Below are 22,422 nucleotides of genomic sequence, written 5' to 3'. Positions count from 1 at the left end.
TAACATTTTATAATATAACATAGGTACCTTATAATATTACTCTTCACAACTTTCTTTACTGCGGTTGAAGCGTTGAACTTTCCTTTTCTAGAGCACGGATATTTACTTTTTTTTTATTTGTCATTTCCACACTTTTATATTTTAAAAATATCAAACTGTTTATTACCTAGAAACCAGAAAAAATGTTAACAATAAATTGATTCTTAATAATACTATTTGACACTACACAGCTTCGACGGAAACTCACAGATGAAACATAAAAAAGGCGACACACTATTATAGTCCCTACGCGCTACGCATAGAGTGGAATATTGTTGAAACGTCACATGGAAGTGTAATAATTACGCGGAATTTCGATCTTTGAAAAAAGATTGAAACGACGGACCGTAGGAAGCGTCCATTCACGGCCACCTCATAGAGCCGAATGAGTAAGAGAATTCTTTGAGGTTCATTATATAGTATTTAACTAAAATAAATTGTTAGTAAAAACATATATCTCGATAGAAAAATGTATTTATGATAGCCTAACGTGGCTACATTATCGATATTTTGACGATTAATAACATAGATTGTCGTTTGAATCTGACAATTCATGATTCTCCATACAACGATTGAGATCGCTAGTAAGGAAGGCCCTTAAGTGAAATTTCTTCAGTAAACAATCTTATCAGCAGAAACGTTTGGTGTCTTCATTATACGTATGCACTTTTGTAGTTATTTTTTATAATTTTTTATGATTTTTATAATTTCTTTTTATGCTGGAATTTTTCACAATAATTTTTTTTATACTGGAATTTTTTACGATTTTATTTTCTCAGTAATTTGGTACAGTGTGGCTTAAAAGTATACTCTTTGATAGATCTGGGAAATTATGGCTTCACCATTTGGGGATAGCTATGAGGCTGAAAGAAGTTTGGAAGGCTAAAATATGGTAAGAAGAAGGTTTGGTAGTACTTGTCTGTTCAGATGGGTACTGGACTCTTTTTTAATACCGCACACAAGTCCCAACTGTTCCGACTGGAGCCAGTGGAGCTATGACATCCCCAATTGGGTTATCTTGTGAGGCTTAAGGTAGTGGGGAGTGGAATGAGACGGGGAAGTGGTTTTTCAGATTTGGTCACCAAACATGGTTTAAGCCATTTCAAGCAAGGTTTCAATTCTGAATGGTGGTGTTTGCGGTATTGAGAGTATCTTCCACTCTAAATATTATAATAATATTTGGCTAATTTATATAGCGCCGTTTTCGTGAGAAATCACCTCAAGGGCGCTGTACAAATATATTTCTTAAATAGTTAATACTAGAACTACTGACTTATCTCTAAGACTTATATCTAGTGACTTACGACTAAGGCCTATAACTACTATCTTAACGACATATATACGAGTATTTACATATTTAGCAACTTACAACTAAAATTAATATTAACAATCTAATCTTACTAACGCCAGAAGAAGAACGAAGTTCCATTATATTAGGGTGTTTTTATTGTTAGCTGGATATATATGTTAAATAAATGAATAAAATCAATCGTCAATCTTAAACGCATTTAGATGATTCATCTGCCAACAATTAAACCGATTGACTTGTTATGTTCCCGCTGATATTGTCCATTGTCCATTGGTAGGCAAGTCAATAGAAAAATTGAATGAACGGAATCGCTAGCTAATGTAACAATTACAGTATAAAAAAATGAAAAAAAATAAATATTTGGATAGAATGACGGATTTATGGAAATGAGTGTCTGAAAAAGTGAGTTTTTAGTTTGGACCTAAATTCTGTTGGGCTGGTTATACATCTCAATTCCATAGGATGTTTATTCCAAGCCTTGGGGCCGGATACTCCAAATGCACGATCACCAAACTTAGTGTTCGGATTTCACTTAGGCTCTTTCAACCTTCCAATTGCAGATGATGTCGCTGATCTAAGACTTGACTGCCTTAGACCAGTATTTTCCGGAATGCATAGCTCAGTAAGATAGTTAAAGACACCAGGGCGATTCTGAAACTTATGTGATGTCAAATTCTTTAATTTTTGAAAAATGTTGCATAGGTTTAAAATTCAATAATTTCAAAAATGTCTACTCTGGACTTCATGGTATATTATTTTCATTTAGATCAACAAAATTGGTTCTTCTATTAAAATTATTAAACCTACTAATTTCTGTTGTGGGTCTGTCTGTGAGTGATTGTAACTCTGGGTCAATGATTTATTATACATATAGATTTATTTTGAATTTAAGTGTCATTTTCAAAATTTTTACTCATGTGTCAAGAATTCAGAGAAGTGATAAAGTACCTATCTATAATATAATATTTTTTTACCAGAAAATTATTTTAATTCTATATTTGAAATGTGACATGATGCACCATATTTTTGAACCTGTCTGTTATAGTATTTTTACTAATTCTTATTTGTTTTTGTTATTCCAGGTGCAGTATGAACCAGAACTGCAGTATCCTAGCCAGTACCAGCATGTTTGGGGACCCGTGCCCCAACACCTTGAAATACCTTGAGGCCCACTACACTTGCATACCAGGCAAGTTCACATTACTGTTTTATAAAAAAATGTCTGATATTTTGAATTTAACTTCTTAGATATATATTTTTTTCGTTTTATTTAATTTCCGGCAACCCGGACGTTTATTGACAATTGATATAGGTACAAATGCAAGTTCGTTATCTGCCTCACGAGACGATGTTTGTTCTGAGACGGGGAGCAATAATTATAAGGGCCAAGCTCTATGAAAGCTATTCAAGTACTGTGAAACAAACTTGCCCATAATGGAATAATAACAGAATTTGAATAGAACATTCACAGAATTTGATTATTAACTTTAAAATTTGATGAATTGTTCAAGATCTGTGAAACAAGTGGCTCACAGTGTTTTAATAAATCTTGTTATTCTGCAAATTTAGTAAAAAAAATTGTAAATTTGAATCACATGTAATCGTAAAAAAATCCACAAAAGCACAAATAAAGGCAAGAAAAGTAGGAACCCACATAAAATAATGATCTAAATAAATATTTATCTATGTAAAAATATATTTGTATAGTAGAACCAGCTAGAGTGGAGTTTTTCTTAATCTGATTATTTTCTTCTTCTTTTAGCCGCAACGACGAGCAGCACCTTCCGCCCGTCGCCCCAGTGGCTCATCACCTCTCAACCCTCGGTGTGGCGTTCCACGGTGCCCAGCACCTCGCTGGCCAGCGGTGGCAATAGCGGCACCGGCAGCAATGGCGGCGGTGGAGGCGGCAATGGTGGCCGGCCGTCGGCTGGGGGCGGTGGTGGCTCTCATCATCTGGCGCCGCCAACATTTAGACCGCATATCACGATGCCGCCAGATTTGAGACCGGGAGTTATCAAGGTAATATAGAACTAAATATTCGTTTAAAAAAATATATTTTTCCTTTAAACCAGATGTTCCCAAAGTGGTCTATATTGACCCCCAGGGGTCGATATCGGCATGCTGGGGGTCTATGTCAGCGAGAAAAAAATTTGGGGGTCCACGAGATTCAAATGGGGGTACATAAGAGCGGACCCCCATTTACCTCAAGTCAACATTTAGGAGTTCCGTAAATGACACAATACACCTAACACAAATATAATAGACTGAGAAAATACTTATTTATATTTGTATTTTTATATTTCGTAAAGTTGTTAATTGAGGAATATAAATAGAGTCTACGTTCCTTTTCTCGTCAGAATTAATATATTCAAGCAAAACATTGCACATTGGAAGCCGCGGATTTTCCTAGTTCCCCAACTTGTTTTTGAAAAACGTCCAGAGTAATAATGACGTTCATCATTTAAATGCACTTCAGACAGACTTCAAAACTAAGTTTGAGGACATTTTAACTAAGGAAATGCAACGTTGAAGAATCAGGTATCATGTGACAAGAAGAACTGACCGGAATAAGCACTGACAAAGAACTTAAGGGGCAGTTCTGTAGGGCTAGCTACAGAAAGAAATTTCTGTTGCTTATCCTGCTTCATTTTCATTTGGTGTAATACCTCTCAAGGGTGCCCCTGTCTGCACAATGTAAAGACAGAGCAACTATACCGTCACCCGGTTGTTGGGCAGGCAAGGGAAGGGAATATTTTTACTAAAAAAATAAATGATTTTTCGCATGAGACGTTAATAGTTTTAGGAAAATTCAATATTTGGCAGGCAGGGGGAAAAAAAATATTTGGCAAGTGGTCTACGGGTCAAAAAAGTTTGGGAACCTCTGCTTTAAACGATGCATAGAAGAAAGATCAATGCAATCTATTTTTGCGAATTTTTTGTGAAATAATTTGAGATTGGAAGAAACAAACGATTATTCAAGGGACGATTGATCGAGATTTCACTGTACTTTACAATCTTCCTCTTCTCTTCTTCGTCTTTAGCCAGCCTATCGGTCGTACTTGAGTGTGGAGATTTTAAGAGTAATGTCAACCACCTTTGTCTTGATTACGGTCCCTCGACACAGGATCCCAAAACAAAACACGAAAGGAACCTTGGGGCTTCCTTTAAAGAGTTCATATTAAAAAAAAATAGGGTAAACTAGATTGCTCCCAACTAGTGATTGCCCGCTCTCACATTGATTGTCTTTTTCTTACTAAATAATGTAAATATTTCATCGAAGACGTGTCTCTATTAGTTTAATCTGCATCGATAAACATCAGAAATAGCCACGTTGTTGGAAAGTGAAAGTGAATCATCTTGAATTTTATTCATCTTGAAGGTATTTCTTACATTATCTTAATGTTTTACCTATTATTATTTGTAAAACGAAATAAATAAGTGTGTTCCATCTTCAGGTTGTTTAAATAACGATTTTTATTGGATCTCTAAAATGGGCCATCACCGTCAATCTCTATGAACAAGTGGGCAATCACTGTACATTTAGCTATATTTTTTGTTCATTTAATTTTTTTATTTTTTAAAATTTATTTATTAAATTGAATATAATTACATTTAATACAATATAAGATATGGGTAGTCCCACAAAGCTGTGACAATCAGCTTGTCTGTAGGTTCTACCATTGTTATAACATAATACACATTAGCTTAAGTTTAAATATTAATACCAAATATAATGTTTAGGATAGATAAACGTTTTGTTCATTTATTAACCACTTTTTTGTCAGTTTAGGGCAGGGTTTCTCATTATTTTTTAAGTTAAAGTTTTCGTTGAATTTGTTATAAATCACAGGTATCAAATAGTCAGGTGTTCTGCTACCATACTTATTTGATATTAGTGGAATTTTTAGGCCTTTTTTTTCAGTAAATCTTGTTTTGTGACTATGCACCAATGACTTTTTGCACTCATTTTCTCCCGCATTATCCATAATTATAATAAACCAAAGAAGTCCTCTAATTGGAAGTAGGCCCTCAGAGCCATACAGTAATTTTAAGTTGTTTTTTTTTTGTTGTTTGTAAATGCTAGGTTTAACAATTTTTTTAATTATAGCAGTTTGTAAATTTTGAATTTTTTTTTATTGAATATATAAACACATTACAATAATTTACAAATGTAGATATTTCGAGGCCGATTGCGAAAAAATTAGAAATTTTTAACAAAAAATTGCCCAACTCAATTGAGAAATTATTTCTCGTGTTTGAGTTGGGGAGTGTTGAATGTATTTGATATTAATATTACTCAAGTGTCCCCAAGTTCGAATTCCATATCTAAGTATTGATTCGACCATAGAATGATTTATAAAAATATCTAAAATAAATAAACTAAATAACATAAATTGACATTTAATTTAGTTGGTGTAATATAACTGATGGAAGGGTTTAGGTAATTAATTAAATATGTACTAGTAATTTTGTGAACAGTAGACCTTGCGTAATGTTGATTATTCCTATTTGACGCAAACTCTGGCGGAGTAAAAGAGTACTTTCCAACACGGCTACCATCTTGACAGGATTGACCGGACATGGAACACACAAACAAACTTATAGACAGACGAAATGTAAAGCATTCGAGTTAAAACAATTTATGTAATTATTTATTGTTTTATAATGTGGTTGGTAGGGTCAAACGTACACCCATTCAAAGTCAAAATTTTCCTTAGGCGGGCAATCTAATAATTTACCTCTACATCCTCTTGCTATATTTCTGTTATGCTTATTCTGACAATTTATCGTTATCTCCAGGTGAAGAATGATGGGCATTCCCCCGAGATGGCGGGGAAACCCTCGCCGAAGGCCCCCCCACCCGAGGTGGTGGTTCCCCTGGTGACAGAAGACGTCCTCGTCGAGTCGGAGATTACCGACGAAATAACTAGCAAACCCAAAGAAGACGGAAGAGAAGGTAACTCTAACCTTATTATTGAATATTTTTATTCACAAATTTTTATTTCAATGCAGTTGGAACAAGATTTAGCGCATACCATGTGACACGTTGGGTTTTAACCGGTGGTGATGGTAGTTTTTACTCCAAATAGGCTCAGGTTGTAATAAGCTGGTTAAAATTTGACGAGTACGTCCTGATACACCCTGTGTATTGTATCTTGTCTCATTTTTTGACAATTCCACAGATATTTCAAAGGTACATTGTGCATTATGGAAGATAATTGAGTCCTTATGCGGATAAACAGCATTTTGTGAAAATGTTAGTTTTGAGATACGGGTCGAACATTTCATTTCATCTTGTAAACATATACACATTGATATACAATAAATTTATATGTAATAAGATAAGATATTTCAACTCATAGACAACACTTTTTATGTATCTTAATAATTTTATTCATTAGTTTTGAGTACATAAAATGTAAAAGAAAAAAAAGCAATGCCGCTATTCCATAAATCAATATTTTGTCATATTACTAACAATGTTCTTCCATAACATTTAAAAATTACAGACATGCTACCAAATATTAACAAATAACATAATGCAGATATAAGCCTTTATCACCAGAAAAGTGAAAAATATGCCATACTCCTGTCACAAAAAACCGTCAGTTTCGATGTTATTGCCGACTTGTCTTGACATGACCGTTGTACGGGAAAAGATCACGCTACCGGCTGTCACTACAAGTCTTGTACTGCCATCTGTGGTTGAGATTTTAAAACGTTTTTTGCTGTGAACGTAGATGGATATATGGCGCATAATCTGAATCGATCTGCACAAAAACGCGTAATGGCTCAATTTACAAGCTGAAAGAAGACGCATTGAAATTGCTGAGAGAAGATGATTAAAGGTAGAAACACACTGAGTCGACGTATGCTATGTAAACAACGCATTATGATATCTGAACTAATTACAATCCATAGAATTTATATGGAAATAGATGCTTTAGAAACATACTTGCCGCAAGCAACGCAAACCCACACTTCCATCGCTGTACAGATCTGGGCTATCCAGATCGGTGTGGAACGTGTAAAGATGGAGGGGGTGGCGTCACACCTCCTACGAGTTGATTTCACATCTATGGATGGTATTGTCTATGCATCTACTTTTATGTTTGGTATATCTACGGTAGTTTTCTTTGACAGTTGGCTCAATAAAATATTTAACAAAGTAAATCGTCCTCAAATTCGCTCTCTGAATCGCAAGACATGATAATGCTACGAATTGCATCTGCTGATAAGTGAAACACAACCTAAAATATAAACTTCAAATCAACTTCGCACCTGCACGCCGCGTACTTTAGGACTACCAGTAGAGACCACTTATCACGTGGTCATACGCGTTTTGTACGTAGAACCAGTGTGCATGTTGACCTTAAAAGCCCAGCTACACTACTCGCAAAGTTGATCGAAGTTGACCGAATACGATAGTGTGGGCACGAACTTCACTTCGCTTCGGGCAACTTCGCTTCGCTTCGCCCGACTTCCGATTGTTGTCGGTAAATGCGCCCGAGTCAAAGGACTCGAAGCGTTACTCGCGAAGTTGCACGAGTGTGTGGGCACGCACTTCGAACTTCGGCTAACTTCGTCGAGGACTTCGTCTGAGCGTCGAAGCGAGTAGTGTAGCTGACACTTTAAACGTAGTAATGCATGTATCGTGTACATCGACCCAGTGTGTTTCTACCTTAAAGCATTTCAACCAGAAAATGCTGGTCAATTTCATTTGAGATTTATTGTTCAGCATAAATTCTCCTATAAAGATTAAGGTGACTGTATTAGAATAACATAAGCAATCTGTAAAGCGGTGCCATCAAGATGGTATTCTATCATCATCGTTATCATAAAACCAACTAAGTAATGAATAAATTTTCCAGGTTTCACGGAGGCACCAAAGAAAGACGACTCTTCTTCCGTGGAGCGAGAGCACGACCGAGACAGTGTGGCGGTGTCCCCACCGCATGAGCGGGACCGTGACCGAGATCGCGACCAAGAGCGGAACGGGGACCATAACGCCCCCGGGGCGGGGGAAGCCGACGGTGGGAGAAGACACCACCATCACACACACCACGATTCCGATCCTAACGGTTGGTTCTCCTTCATAATTTACATACTAGGTTTATTATAAACGGTGTGTAAACTCGTAGTACAATTATTTTATCTTAAATCTGCTCTTTCATAGATGGCGCTAATTTAATTATTTTAGAAAAAAAAACACTTTGTGCAAATTTGTTTTAAAATATTAGTTGTTCCGTAAAGTGAACAAATTGACTCTGCGGGTAATAGCTGTTTGTTTCCAAAACCGAACAAATTAGCCTAAGGAATTCAAGTCACAAGTTAATGGTTCATTTTAATCATGATCAATTTTATGCAGCAAATTCAGACTTGGGTAAGGTTAGGTTTTTTCTTTTTACTCCGGTTATGTGTTTAATTTTGTAGTTATTATAAAATAGATGGTCTGAAAACAATTGAAGTTTTGTATCATTTATCTTTGTAAACCAAATGCTGGCAATAGGTTAAGTCTTGCAATTTCTTGGGTTTGAGTGGAATGATTCTTAGAAAAACAGCCTGAACAAGAAAATCTTCAAATCTGTAAAAAAAATACAAGCTTATTTGCATAGATTTTTCTTTGACATTTTTTTCATGATATAAGATCCTGACATTTAAAATTAATATTTTGTTTGTAATATTTGCAGCCCCCGTGTTGCCCCTTTGGAGACACTGCCCCCCCACCTCAGCCCGGAGCCTCCACTGGAACTGGACGTCTGTTGGAGAAGTGGCGGTACAGCCCTGTCCTGGAGGTGCCACTGGTCTAGCCAGATGGAGGTAAATACCCTTTCATTTTACATTATGAATCATCAAAATAAATAAAAATACTGGTTGTTAAAATATGCAGTCGCCTTGTGTCTCATTTTTATTTGATTGGTTAGTATGATCATCAAATCTACAAAAATAGTGACAATGTAACAGATTTTGTATAGTTTGATTTGATGACTTTGTCCATGATTATTGTTGTGTGAGTTGATTTTATCTATGCTTGACAACACATAAATTGTAGATAAAATTGGACCCAATACTGATCCTTGAGGAACTTCCGGGTTGTTATAAATTGGTTGCGATATTGAGCTCTCAACTGGTTTCTTTCTGGGAAGTATTCCTAGAATAAGTCCAGAGTGATGTTTGAAATAACAATGATTTAAAAAAAAAAAAAACAGTTTTTACCTGTCTATTGTTTAAAAGGCTTCTTTTGACATCTAAGAATGTGTTATATGTGAGGTGAAAATTTCTATGCCTGATGTTACGTGAATTGACTTTGTCAATGATTGGCGTTATTTCTATTTTCGATACTGACAGTTCATGATGGGTTGTCGTGAGTTGTCTTTGTCTATACATGATGCTATGTTTGACATTCCACATGTCCTTTTGCTTACTATGTATATAGATATATTTTTTGATTAAATCTAATTTTTTTGTTGTGATTTCAGATGTGTCAGCACGGCCCACCGACTGGTGCATCTTCAACAGCAGAAGAGGCTTGGAGCTCCAAGCCGGGAGACTATGTCTGGTCACTCCTCGAGGACTCCGGTTCTGCTGGATGCTCTGGGAGCCGATACTCTATTGACAGGTGAGCAGATCTTTTTACCTTTCTTGTTTTCATCATCATTATCATTGACGCTACAACCGTTAGAGAGTCCTTTGAGAATCACCTCTATTCCTGTTAGTCACTTGCTGTCTCAATCCAGTTCCTTATGCCTAAGGCTGTAGTGTTGAACTTTACACCATCCAGCCACCTTTGTTTAAGTCTCCCTACACTCCTTCGTCCTGCAAGCTTATTATTATAGAGATGCTTCTATTGTGGTCGGCTATCTTCCATTCCTGCCACATATCCATGGTTTTAATAATCTTGTGATTGAAATCTCTTCAAACAATGGTATAGTTCACGGTTGGATCTAATTCCATCACACACCATAGTTTTCCACCATGGCTCCAAAGATTCTTCTTTGGATCTTCCTCTCCCGATCAGATAACCCTGACCCAATATCGTCTAGATTGTTGATTAATGTCAAATCTTATAATCTGTATCAGAAGTATTTTTCGTATGCTTTTTTTCATGTATTTAAATAACTTTTTCTCTTTTAAAAGGCCGTGATATGGAGCAGATCCAAGATATGACAGACTTCCGACAAGATGTGGATAATCTAATGCTGCCTGACCCACTGGCTTCCAGTGGTCTCACTGACTCTACCAATTCTGCCTTTGGTAAATATACTTTCTCCCCAATTCTTGAGTCGTCCCTCATTAATTACCCTGATGAACCAGGTTCCTTCACTCCTCATGGTCCTGCGCCGCGAAGAGAGTTGCGAACACCAACATTTCTGTTACAAATCAGTAATCTTCCTGTCTTCCGCTTTGCGAGTGACCATTAGCTTCTCCAGGTTTGAGTTCTTAGTTTGGCAAGCGATGTCCCGAAAGTATCTTAGGATACATTGTAGACGGACAGTAGTTGACAGCCTGTTTTGGACGCCTAGATCTTTCAGAATGGATAGATTAGTGCACCTGAATGTCCATTGCATCCTGTATTTGTAAATTTTAAATAATGCATACATACATGCAAGTATCTTCTCATCGTTTGATGATTGTTTTCTCGAGGCACTTAGAATACCATAATCTGCTTCTTGACAGGAATTAATAAATTTTTCTTTCCTGTATGTTATCTGCCTGTACAGAACATAAATTCATAATGATATATGTACATTCTGAAGCAGCATCATGTTCATTGGTACATATAGTTTTATATTAGTGATCGACATACTGGTGGATGCAATCTGTTGATAATAGTTTGTCTAGTCTTTAGTTGATAATAAGATAGAGCATTGTAGAAATATATTACATACTTGTGGACCCTGCAATACTTGCTATTGATAATGTCTTTCTTCCACCATTCACTACTGTATACCACAATGTTACTGTTAAAAAACTACATTGCGTAAACTGTGATTCGACTCTGTATCTCATTTCGGTGCAGAGATATTGCGTTAAGTATTCCTCGGGCGTCCCCGGCTTTAATACCAATCAAATCACTCTCTAAACACTCCTGGCACTAATAAGAACAAACTTTGAAATTTTCAGCAATATCAGTCAACTACTTTTACATATTCTGGCTGAATTTTTATACATTAATAATGATTTGTACAGTGCCCTTCATCGTCTCGAAACGGCGTTATACAAATCATCAAATTATTATTACTATTACAACTGTCTGCCTATAGCTAGTCAAGAATCACCTATGTCCCGAACGTCGGTATCCTTGGCTCTCCATGCAGCGCAGGACCGCGACGAATGGAGGAGCATTGTCCACCAGGGAGATCGGAGTGGGGGTTACAATTCTCAGTAATGAAAAAGTGACTAAAGAAGAATTTCTATGTGTGTGTAGCGGAAATTCGTTTGCTAATAATTATGTACTTTATTAATTTGATTTGTATTTTTTTTCAGATGTAGAAAGCCAAGGCAAGGCTGTGTGGATTTCGGAGAGTCCAGATCTCTCCGAGTGTAGATCTGTTTGGCTGAACAGTCTGGAGACAAGAGTCAAGGAGGGAGAGTCTCTTCTAAGCATCAGCAATGATCTTTCTCAGGTATACATCATTGTATTTTAAATTGTTGTTTGCATCTTTTCATTCTATATCTCTGACAGCTGTTTCACCAATTAAAATCGAGCAAATGTTAAGTTAAGTAAAAATGTATATAATTCACATAGTTTAAATTCAAGTTGTAGGGAAGTTCTATTCATGTTCTGTTATTATTTCATTATGGGCCGATTCTTTCACAGTAAATTGTAAATAACTGAAAATGAAAATTAAATTTGTAATTTGATTTTAAATTCTGTGAAACTATCGGTCCTTACTTACTTATTATTACTCAGCTCTATTTCTCCAATGATTTTCGTCATATTATGCCGAGTTTGCAAAACTTCTTTAGTGATCGCACGCCATAATATGCCAATTTTGACTCGCAGAAGTTGCACATTTACGATTTTTAAATTTTTTTATAAATCCTAAAAATGTAGGATATATGGGAAAATATAGGTGAATTCATAGGCTATATAACATTATAAGCAGTTTATATGTCTCCATATTAAAATTTAGAGATATGATTTTTTTTAAATGTTGCGAGAAATTTCCAACTCGAGAGCCAATCACTCAACTTATATTCCAGATTTTGATGCGAGCATTCGAGTGGTTAAAAAGTGTTATATTTCTAATACACTTTTGAGAACTCTTTAACTTTTAGTTGGTAAATTACATGCTTATGTTGTCTTTCGTATTTAATTTGATCCGCTAAAAACAATGCAGTTGCCATTTTGGCAGTTCGACATGCAGCGTTGGTTAATCCACACAATGTCTGAATTCCTAACTTACTTTGTACTGCTAAGTGAAAAATTGGATTGGTGACATTGAGATTGTGCATTTGAGCTTTTTTTAAACATCTTGGGAATGTGAATGAAGCAAGAATTGTGCCAAGAATGAGTTTTTTGGCGGCCTGTCCTTTATCCCTACCCCTGTGGTGAAACTGCGTGATGGTTAGTTAGTGATTGGGTTCAATCCCTCTCTAGCTTAGTCCTCCTTTATTGCACAAGTAATATCTTCCACTTATAATGATGGTAGTAGGACTTTTTCAAATATTGCCAGCTTATTTGTAACCTGAGAATGTTGGGACTTTCGTTAAAAAAAAAAGCAAACAGATATTGGTTGAAAAAGAGAGATTGATATTGCATAATGCATCTTTCACATGGTTTTTGAGATTTTTAGTAATCGAAGCTAATCATCAACTTGTTCTGATTCCAGGTGACCTCTTCGAAGACCCTCTACGGCGGAGACATGATGACCACCACCAACATCATGAAGAAACTGTCCACCAGAATGGCGCAGAATATAAAATCCTTCCCGGATTCCAGGCAGAAGGAGGCCATTGTCACAGATCTTCTTCTTGGTGCTGTCAAGACAGGTAGGAAGCTCTTGCCGATGAGCTATTGGAACAATTTGTCATTACTGATTCCTCTCGACTTAAAAAACCTTGTTCTTAAAAAAAATCTTAGTACCTGATAAGTTAAATTACCCAATTAGAATAAACTCTTAGTATCGCCCCGGTGAAAGACCACCATTCAGAATTGAAATGTTGCTTGAAGTTGCTTTAGTCATGTTTGGTGAACATATCTGAATAGCTTGGTATCTCAGGTTTTTCTTCTTCCTTCAGCCTCGCAGCATTCCCCAGTTTGGGATGTTATAGTCCAACTGGCTCTGGACAGTCGGAAGCAGTTCGAACTCTTGTGCGGTATTCACACAAAAAAAGAAAAAGAAAAAACAACTGTTCCATTTTTGAGTCATAGCAAAAAGGCAGGAATTTTGTAAAAGTCACATTCTGATGTACATTTTATTATAATAAGTGAAAGGTCTCATATATCAGAATGTGACTTACAGATTCCTAACCGCCTTTTTGCTTATGACAGCAGTATTGCCCCAGTAAGATCCCACTATTTAGAATCAAAACATTGCTTAGAATGGCTTTCGTTTGGTTTAATGACTAGATTAGAATACCCAGATACTTCTCCCCTATTTCTTCGCTTCCCAACTTATTAAATTATTAATTTATTCATGTTCTCCATGAAACGGTTAAGCATCAATATATTACAAATTTGAGGTACATGTACATATATTACAATTTGAGGTACATAAACAGGGTTTTATAGGAAGCAGTTTTACTGTTTTGTGACCAGAGATGTGCAAAATGGGTACCCAAAACCATTTGAAATGCAAAATGGAAATGGGTCAAAATTTTTCCAATTGAAAATGCAAAATGCAAAATGGTTTTTAGAAAAGCATTTCAAATGCAAAATGCAAATACCTATTTTCAAAATGCATTGAAAATGCAAAATGGTTTCTCAGGTCAAACAATTAAAATAATTATAGAATTTTTAAACAATTTTGTCATTTAATAATGGACATCAATGTAGAACAAACATATTACATGTTGGTAAATCCAAAAACACCACGACTACAGATTATGAAACCACAAAAGATTTGCGCAGGACTAATGTTGACATGTTGCCAACGTAAAAACATAGAAACTGCTATTTAATATTACAGCGTCATGGCCCCATGTTCAGTATTTGAATCTGTATTTTTTGTAATGGTATCACACAATTGCCAGGGCTCCTACCAGGGAGCAACTTTACAAATGTAAATTATCTCTCATAGCGAGGTTGAGGACCGACTGATATTTGGGGCTTATGAAAAAAAGATGAGTGGAGATAGTAGGAAGAATGTTGCAAAAAAGCATTTAAAATGGAAAATGCATTGAGAAAAACATTTAAAATGCAAAATGGTTTTTAGAAAAGCATTTAAAATGCAAAATGGAAAATACCCATTTTGCATTTCCATTTTAAATGGATTTATTTGAAGCACATCTCTGTTTGTGACATACGTCAAAAGATGGTTGCTAAACTTACAATGGAATAACACCACCAGAAATATAAACAAACAACACTATAATGTACCCAAACCTCATACTACATCAGCACAAAGACAATTCACCTACCTAACTTCCAAAACCTTCAATCTTCTCCCTGATATCCTAAAAACCTCAACTCAACTATGGATCCTTACATCTGCAATACATTTCAATTACAACACCCATACATTCTACACTTTAAACCCCTAATCTCCATCCACACATCTCTCACATTCCTCAATTGACTTAATTTATGTAAAATATAATACTTAAATCAATGTTTAATTAATTAATGGATTATTTGTCACATAAAATATGAACTAAATCTGAATTGTATAATTTACTAACTATTATGCATATTATGGAAATGTTCAATCTGTAATATTCACTCCCCATAACACAGGGGCATCCCTAAATCCCAACATTGGCGCGGTATAGCAAAAATAAAATTGTTTTCAATTATGTAGTCTAATATATATTTTTTTCAGGTTCAAATCTCTTGGATGCATCTCAGCAGGCATCTTGGAAGGATCTAAGTCACCCCGCACAGATGAGAGTGGCAACCTCTCTTCTGATTGGTCTAGAAGAAAATGCTTTCCTATTGGCCGAGGCCATTCTGAGGGAGAAGACAATTGTACAACAAGTCAAAAATATATGTAAGCTTTTAAAATTTTACTATTATGTATTAGTATTTACTTAGTAGTTTATTTAGTAGTCTTTATCTTAGTTTTAACACTCTTGTTCTTTTTTAACAATAATTGAAAAGATTTGAGAAAAAATGGAATCTTATCGTATTTTTTGACAGAATAGCTCTTGATAGAAATTAAATAGTAAGCTGAAAGTACTTGGGTACGCTGATTTTAAGCTTTATATTTACGATTTTTTTACCATTTTTTTTACCTATAGCTTAAAAAAATAATTTCTATTGTGGTTCCATTTGTCTCTCTGTAACTCCGGTTCAATAAACTCTACAACTTTTGCTTTGAATTTGTGTGATTTTCAAAATTGGACGTGTGACTGTGTGAAGAATTCAGACAAGCGATAAAGTACCTACCTATACATAGTGTAATATTTTAAAAGAAAAATTTCAAAATAGAAACTGATCTGTCAAGAATTCAGAATATCCCGTGATTTTTCACGGGTCTGCGCTAGTTTTAATATAAATATGATACCTCAGTGAATATGTATTTATGTCATATTTTTCTGGCAGTGCTCTCGGTGAGGGTTCTAGAGACCAGAAATGTGGAAACTGAGGAGTTCCCCTCAGCTATCGCCAGGGAACAGTGGACTGCGAGTCAGGACTCCATATTCTTGCCGAGAGGTGCTCTTATCGGTGAGTCAAATGTTTTATGTTGAATTTTTTCAATAAATGAAAATGAAATATAAGTCTGATATCTAACCTAACCTAAAACATGTATTTTTAAATGTAAGTATGTTTGTTATAAGTCTCCAACGCGTCAGTCATCTTCCTTTGCTTCTCTTGTATATTATACAATACATGATACTATGTAATCCTAACATGTAATTAAATTTCCAGATAATTCGGAAGGGGGCTTAGTTCGTATAGTGTTTGTTGCCTTTGACCGTCTGGAAGAGATCCTGCAGCCACCAGCGGCACCCCCGCAACCCCTGCGGGACGAGAGCGCCTCTCTGGGGCCCCCTCTACTCGGGGATGGGGCAGAGCACCCTCAGATCAATAAGGACAGAGATAATGTGACTCGTGTTATCAATTCAAAGGTAATGATTTGTTTGGTGTAGGTTTGAGGTAATGTGGAAGACTTTTACTAAACATAATGTTATGTGAGGTGACTTTGTATATGATTAATTTTATGTGAGGTGACTTTGTCTAAGCTTAATGTTATATGAGGTGACTTTGTATATGATTAATTTTATGTGAGGTGACTTTGTCTAAGCTTAATGTTATATGAGGTGACTTTGTCCAAGCTTAATGTTATGTGAGGCGACTTTGGCTAAGCTTAATGTTATGTGAGGTGACTTTGTCTAAGCTTAATGTTATGTGAGGTGACTTTGTATATGATTAATTTTATGTGAGGTGACTTTGTACAGGATTAATGTTATGTGAGGTGACTTTGTCGAAGCTTAATGTTATGTGAGATGACTTTGTATACAATTTTTGATATTATGTGAGGTGACATTGTCTTGATGTTATACATAGGGCAGGCAAACTTGACTGCTGTAATTTTTAATAATCCTTTGCATTATTCCTCCAGGTTATCTCTGCCAGTTTGGGAAAAGGAAGACACATACAACTGTCACAGCCCGTTAGGTTGACCCTGCGCCATTTACGCACTGAGAATGTCACCAATCCTACTTGCGTCTTTTGGGATTACACCGTCAAGTAAGTACTGATGAAAATATCTTTTCTTTTACATAAATTTTTTTTAAACATTTAAAAGTTTAGCAATAAGTTTTAATCATGAAATCTTTCCAACTTTTATCTGCATGAGTACCAGCTTATAAGCTAGCAGCTCTACCTTCAATGCATTTGACTCGATTTTATGGTATTTTGAACCTTAAAATGCTCCTTGCATTCTCAAATAAAAATGTGAATGTTCGTTTAATCTTAAATCTCCGAAAGTTCTTCACGGATTGCTTTGAAATTTTGACACAATGTTGAATTCGAATACGCATGTGTTTTTAGAAAACTCATGTAGGCGGTGACCTTCCTCTTGTTTTGAAGGTCAATTGTTCAAAATTTCATTAATCAATGTAGATTTATATAAATATCTAATTCACGTCGCTTGCACAGACACTTTTTTATAAAATTAGGGAGAAAAAAATCATTTCTCTGAATATAAGTAGCTATTCTAGTAGTAATTTAGCGCAAAAGTCATTTTACCGCCGGCAAAGTATTACGGTAAAGCGTATTTAATTATATCTACTGTTTTATAAATTTCATTCAATGGAACAATGGTTGTCATGCTGTGCTAGAGCCGTGTGGTATCTCGTGTAGAGGAGTTAATTACCCACTGGTTAAAACTTGTAATTTTGTTCCAGCGTGTGGTCGGCGGAGGGGTGCCGCGTGGAATGGACCAATGCCACGCACACGGGCTGTCTGTGCGCGCATCTGACCAACTTTGCGCTGCTAATGGATGTACGCGCGGTGCCTCTGGCCCCGGCGCATCGCCTCGCGCTGCACCTGCTCACCACCATTGGGTGTTCGGTGAGCATCGTTGCGCTGCTGGCTGCATTCCTGGTGTTCCATTGCTTCAAAGGGATGAAGGTAACAAACCTATTATTTATTATTATACTTACGTTTTGTTATTTTAAAATCTAGGGTTATTTTGAGTTTATTTAGGAATTTTACCAATAGATTGACATCTTCGCTGTTTTTGTATGTATGTATGTATACCAAAATGATATTGAACTGTTTTTGAAAGCAGATAAACATCTCTTTTAGATTTTAATATTACAAATGGACATATGCAATTGAAAATATAATTAAAAATCTTATTGTTTTTATCATATTATGTAGAAGTAATACTTTATACAAAACTAAAAACATTCTTACTTTTTTGTTTCATTTAAAATACATAATAAAAAATTTACAAACTTTGACAAAGCTCTGGCAAATATGTAAAATTTTCAGTTGATGAGTTTTTGGGATACATGATAAGTATTTGAAAATGTCTATTATAAACTTTTGGATGCAAATACGAAGCGTGGTGTTGCCTCTTAATAATATATATAATAATACTGCTTAAATCATTTATCTCACCGTAATAGAAAATTAAATTTGTGCCTTAAAGTACACAAAAATACCCTTGTTAAGGAAAGTATATAAATATTTTTTTAAAACACTGATTTTTCTTCTCCAGTCTGACCGCACCACCATCCACAAGAATCTGTGCCTCTGCTTATTGGTGGCGGAGGTCATATTCATGTTTGGCATCGAGAGGACAGACAACCGTGATGTGTGCGGGGTCATCGCTGCTCTTCTGCATTACTTCTTCCTGGCAGCTTTCGCGTGGATGTTTTTGGAAGGTACGTAACTAACAAACCATCACAATGTTTCACCGTAGACGTAGGCAGAGAGGATGGGCAGCCACACAACTCCGTATTTACACACACTCCTTGCTTTCTTCACATTAACCCATTGGCCTCCGAATTGTTTTGTACCGAAGTTTTAAATCTGCAGTGGGGTACTAAATCTTACATAACTTTTAAACTAAACATGCAAACGAAACAATTTTTTTAAATTTACTCGTTCATTGAATTAAGGTATGCAAAAAATATATGCAGTTTTAAAAAAAAATAATAATAATATGATTAAACGAGGATATAAAAATATTTTTTTTATATAAACCATTTTTTTCTTCTTTTTTTTATAATTGGATTAAGAAAAGTTTTACATTAATCATACTTATGACCATTATATATTTTATTTCAATTTGGGCTGATGTTAGCCGCCCACCACGCATTTTACGAACAAGCTTGTCAATTCCCGAACCACACGCTATTTAAAAAAAAAATCAATGACGCTGAAATATAACAAAATTTCAATCGTAAATATCAGGAAAAAACTGTACCAACGGAGTCCTGCCAATTACTACGAAATGAATGCTTAATTATCTACAGAGCGATTGGCATTTAAAATTTTAAACACAGATGTCAACTATGTATCCCTTTTTCGTTTTTAAGCCGACGACACCAGACCCGCCGGGACGGCGTCGTTTGAGGCCAATGGGTTAATACATTGTACCATACATATTCTTCTGTAATTTAGTTAGTCATATATTCTTTCGCTGTTCATCCTCTCTACATGTTCAAACCATGTAAGCTTCCTTTCTATATCTTATCCACTATGCATTTTTCAACCTTGCATTGTTCCCAGATCTTATGCAGGAAGATGCTGCTGCAATAATTAAATTGAATAAAATTAACCTGACAATGAATTAAATGGGTTGTAATACTAAAGCTACCGAATTTCGAACATGAGAGAATGCGGTGAGACGAAATGTTAAAGTGCAACATACTTGATCTGATCTGTTGCCATCTCATTAATCACAATAGATTTCTTGTTGATATTTTTCTTACTGTGCTAACTTTGTTATTCCCACTTTTCTAAATAGTATAAAATAAAGTCGCTATCCGTGTCTGTCTGTTTGTGCGCTTAGTGCTTCTAAACTATGCTACGGATTTTGATAGGGTTTTCACTATCATTTAGAGAATTTCTTTCGGAAGGTTTATATATATAATAAATGTAATTTATATTTGTAGAAAGTAGAGAAAAGTCTATGTTTTGTAATCAAATCGTAAAAATAATATGAGCACTACATTGCTAACGCTGACTAAACCTTATGAGATACATCAAAATATTGTACTATGGAATTGTATATCTTAAAAAGGCCTTCAGAAAAATCCGCGGTATGTAAGTGTATCTCCTAAGGATAAACCCCGTCAACGCCGAGCGCGTGTCAGCTAGTTTATAATATCTTATCTAGTAATAATAATATTAATTGAATAGTATGTAAATCACTATTTGTGTGAAAAATCACTTAAAGAGTTATTTTTTTAAATACTTAGTGAGCTTATTATTAGTGTTAGAGGTGCAGTCACAGGGAGGAGATCTGTGTTAATTTATCGTTATATTTTGATTTATTTTTTATTAAAGATATAACGTAATTAATTTAGGAAATAGTGTTTACATTCTGTTTCTACATATTATGGGGTTTGAATACTACTCTTCCATGGAAGCGTTAGCTTGTGTTTGGAAGAGGAGTGTACAGTACATTAATGTACTTATTTATAAGTAATTAATAATATGATAGGTACTTGTATTATGTGCTGTAGTAAGTACATTGCGGTGAGAGAGTAGAAAATAATTATATTACATGTTTGGTAAATGAAACGTAAATAGTTAAAACATATCTAAAATAATGTAATTTCTAAAAGACATGATATTATGTATACAGGGTGTCCGGAAACTCGTAGTACAAGCGGGAAACTGGTGAATCTACATCACATTTGGAGTTGATTTTGTAGTATATTTTTTTTTGATTTGAGCTTTCGTTATCGAGTAAATCGAGTTAGAAGTTGATTTTTTTTTTTTTTTAATCAAATTCTTATAAATTATTACTGAAGATCAAAGTACCCAACTAATTAAAACTATTTGAAAGTAAAACAAATGAAGAAAATCGGATTTGAAGCATTATTTTGAAATCACCCTTCATTTAATCCGGTGTAATCATAAAATATTTCTGCTCTGCAGGGTTAAAACATCTGTTGTTCAACCCTAAACACCAGAAAAAACTTTAACCCTAAAATAGCCGAAAAATATTTTTTTTTGTAAAAATGCTCAAATCAAAAAACTTTATGTTTATTTGGGTTCCCCATGTGGTGTAGATTCTCCAGTTTCCCGCTTGTACTACGAGTTTCCGGACACCGTGTATATATAATATTCTACATATACTCTCTCTGTAATTCGCCGCTTGATTATAACTACTATAATCCGCCGATATTTTTACTTGTCAAAAGTTGAAAAAAGTTGAAAGAACAAAATCAAGATCTTTTATTCTCCGGTATTCGTATGTCAAATTCAGTAGTTCGCCACGCGCCTAGACTCGATCGCCAAGCTTTGTTTACTGGTAGGTTTGGTTATCTCTTATCTTATTGTTATATGCTCAGTTACTATACGCCTTGCTAGAGCTGATCATTTTACCAGTCTCCAGGGTTCATTATTGTTGTTTGAGGACATTTCCGTCAGTCCTTTGTGTATTCTAGCATCTGTCACATATGTTTTTGTTAGTTTCGTTCTGCCACGTTTTTTGTTTGGATAATTTTACAATTTGGAATCTTATCGCAAGCATAAATATGAAACTTTAACTTTAAACCAAAAATGGAAATTTTACAAAAGATCGATAGCGGTGCGGTATTTGTTTGTTTTTACGAAATATCTGTTTTAAATTTTAGTATATTTTGTAAGTGCGTACTATAATCCGCGGCTTTCACTAATAAATTGGACACTTGCCCGGTTTTTGGGAGTGTCATATTAGTGAGAGAGCACTCTATTAACTTTGGTGCTGTAAAATGTCGATATCCCGAAAATGAATAAACAATCCCAGTGTTATTTCCCAGGTTTCCAGCTGTATGCCATGCTGGTAGAAGTGTTTGAGCCGGAGCGTGCCCGGGCGCGCTGGTATTACGCCGCAGCGTACGTGGTGCCACTGATCATAGTGGTGGTCAGTGGCGTGGTGGATTTTGCCAGCTATGGCACCGAGCGCCACTGCTGGCTGCGAGCCGACAATTACTTCATTCTGGCGTTTGTGGTGCCTGTGGCCTTAGTGCTTTTGGTGAGTTATAAAATATATACATATTCCATACTGATAAAACACAGGTTAAGAGATTATAAATCATTCGAAACAGAGGCAAGTGGTCAATACTAACCTGCAGTATTATTATTATTGTGAGGAATGGGGACCTTCTGAGATGGATTAAATCATATGTCAGAAACAGAAGTCAATCAGTTAGAGCTAAAGGTTTCTCCTCACATTTTTATAATGTACCATAAGGAATTCCCCAAGGATTACATTTTGGACCTCTATTGTTTATTA

General features: G+C 35.4%; 1 protein-coding gene across 7 annotated transcripts in view; it reads left to right on the top strand.

Moving 5' to 3' along the window:
* LOC149409902 (latrophilin Cirl-like) overlaps positions 1 to 22,422 on the top strand; it is an 847,643-nt gene that overhangs the window by 807,581 nt on the left and 17,640 nt on the right. For all 7 annotated transcript variants that reach the window (XM_089649262.1, XM_089649260.1, XM_089649261.1 and 4 more), the window contains 16 exons: positions 2,431 to 2,537; positions 3,111 to 3,367; positions 6,149 to 6,305; positions 8,221 to 8,430; positions 9,040 to 9,169; positions 9,829 to 9,968; positions 10,487 to 10,603; positions 11,837 to 11,976; positions 13,186 to 13,345; positions 15,337 to 15,504; positions 16,059 to 16,181; positions 16,386 to 16,585; positions 17,080 to 17,207; positions 17,867 to 18,092; positions 18,688 to 18,853; positions 21,947 to 22,161. In XM_089649262.1, coding sequence (XP_089505388.1) covers positions 2,431 to 2,537; positions 3,111 to 3,367; positions 6,149 to 6,305; positions 8,221 to 8,430; positions 9,040 to 9,169; positions 9,829 to 9,968; positions 10,487 to 10,603; positions 11,837 to 11,976; positions 13,186 to 13,345; positions 15,337 to 15,504; positions 16,059 to 16,181; positions 16,386 to 16,585; positions 17,080 to 17,207; positions 17,867 to 18,092; positions 18,688 to 18,853; positions 21,947 to 22,161 — 2,644 coding nt within the window. The remainder of the gene's footprint in view (positions 1 to 2,430; positions 2,538 to 3,110; positions 3,368 to 6,148; positions 6,306 to 8,220; positions 8,431 to 9,039; positions 9,170 to 9,828; positions 9,969 to 10,486; positions 10,604 to 11,836; positions 11,977 to 13,185; positions 13,346 to 15,336; positions 15,505 to 16,058; positions 16,182 to 16,385; positions 16,586 to 17,079; positions 17,208 to 17,866; positions 18,093 to 18,687; positions 18,854 to 21,946; positions 22,162 to 22,422) is intronic.

The sequence above is a fragment of the Hesperophylax consimilis genome, chromosome 29 (genome assembly GCF_061612785.1).
Source record: "Hesperophylax consimilis isolate HC1 chromosome 29, BYU_Hcon_1.0, whole genome shotgun sequence".
Lineage (NCBI taxonomy): Eukaryota > Metazoa > Arthropoda > Insecta > Trichoptera > Limnephilidae > Hesperophylax > Hesperophylax consimilis.
Note: the sequence above shows the minus strand (reverse complement) of the source record. Positions and strands in the feature narration are given on the sequence as shown.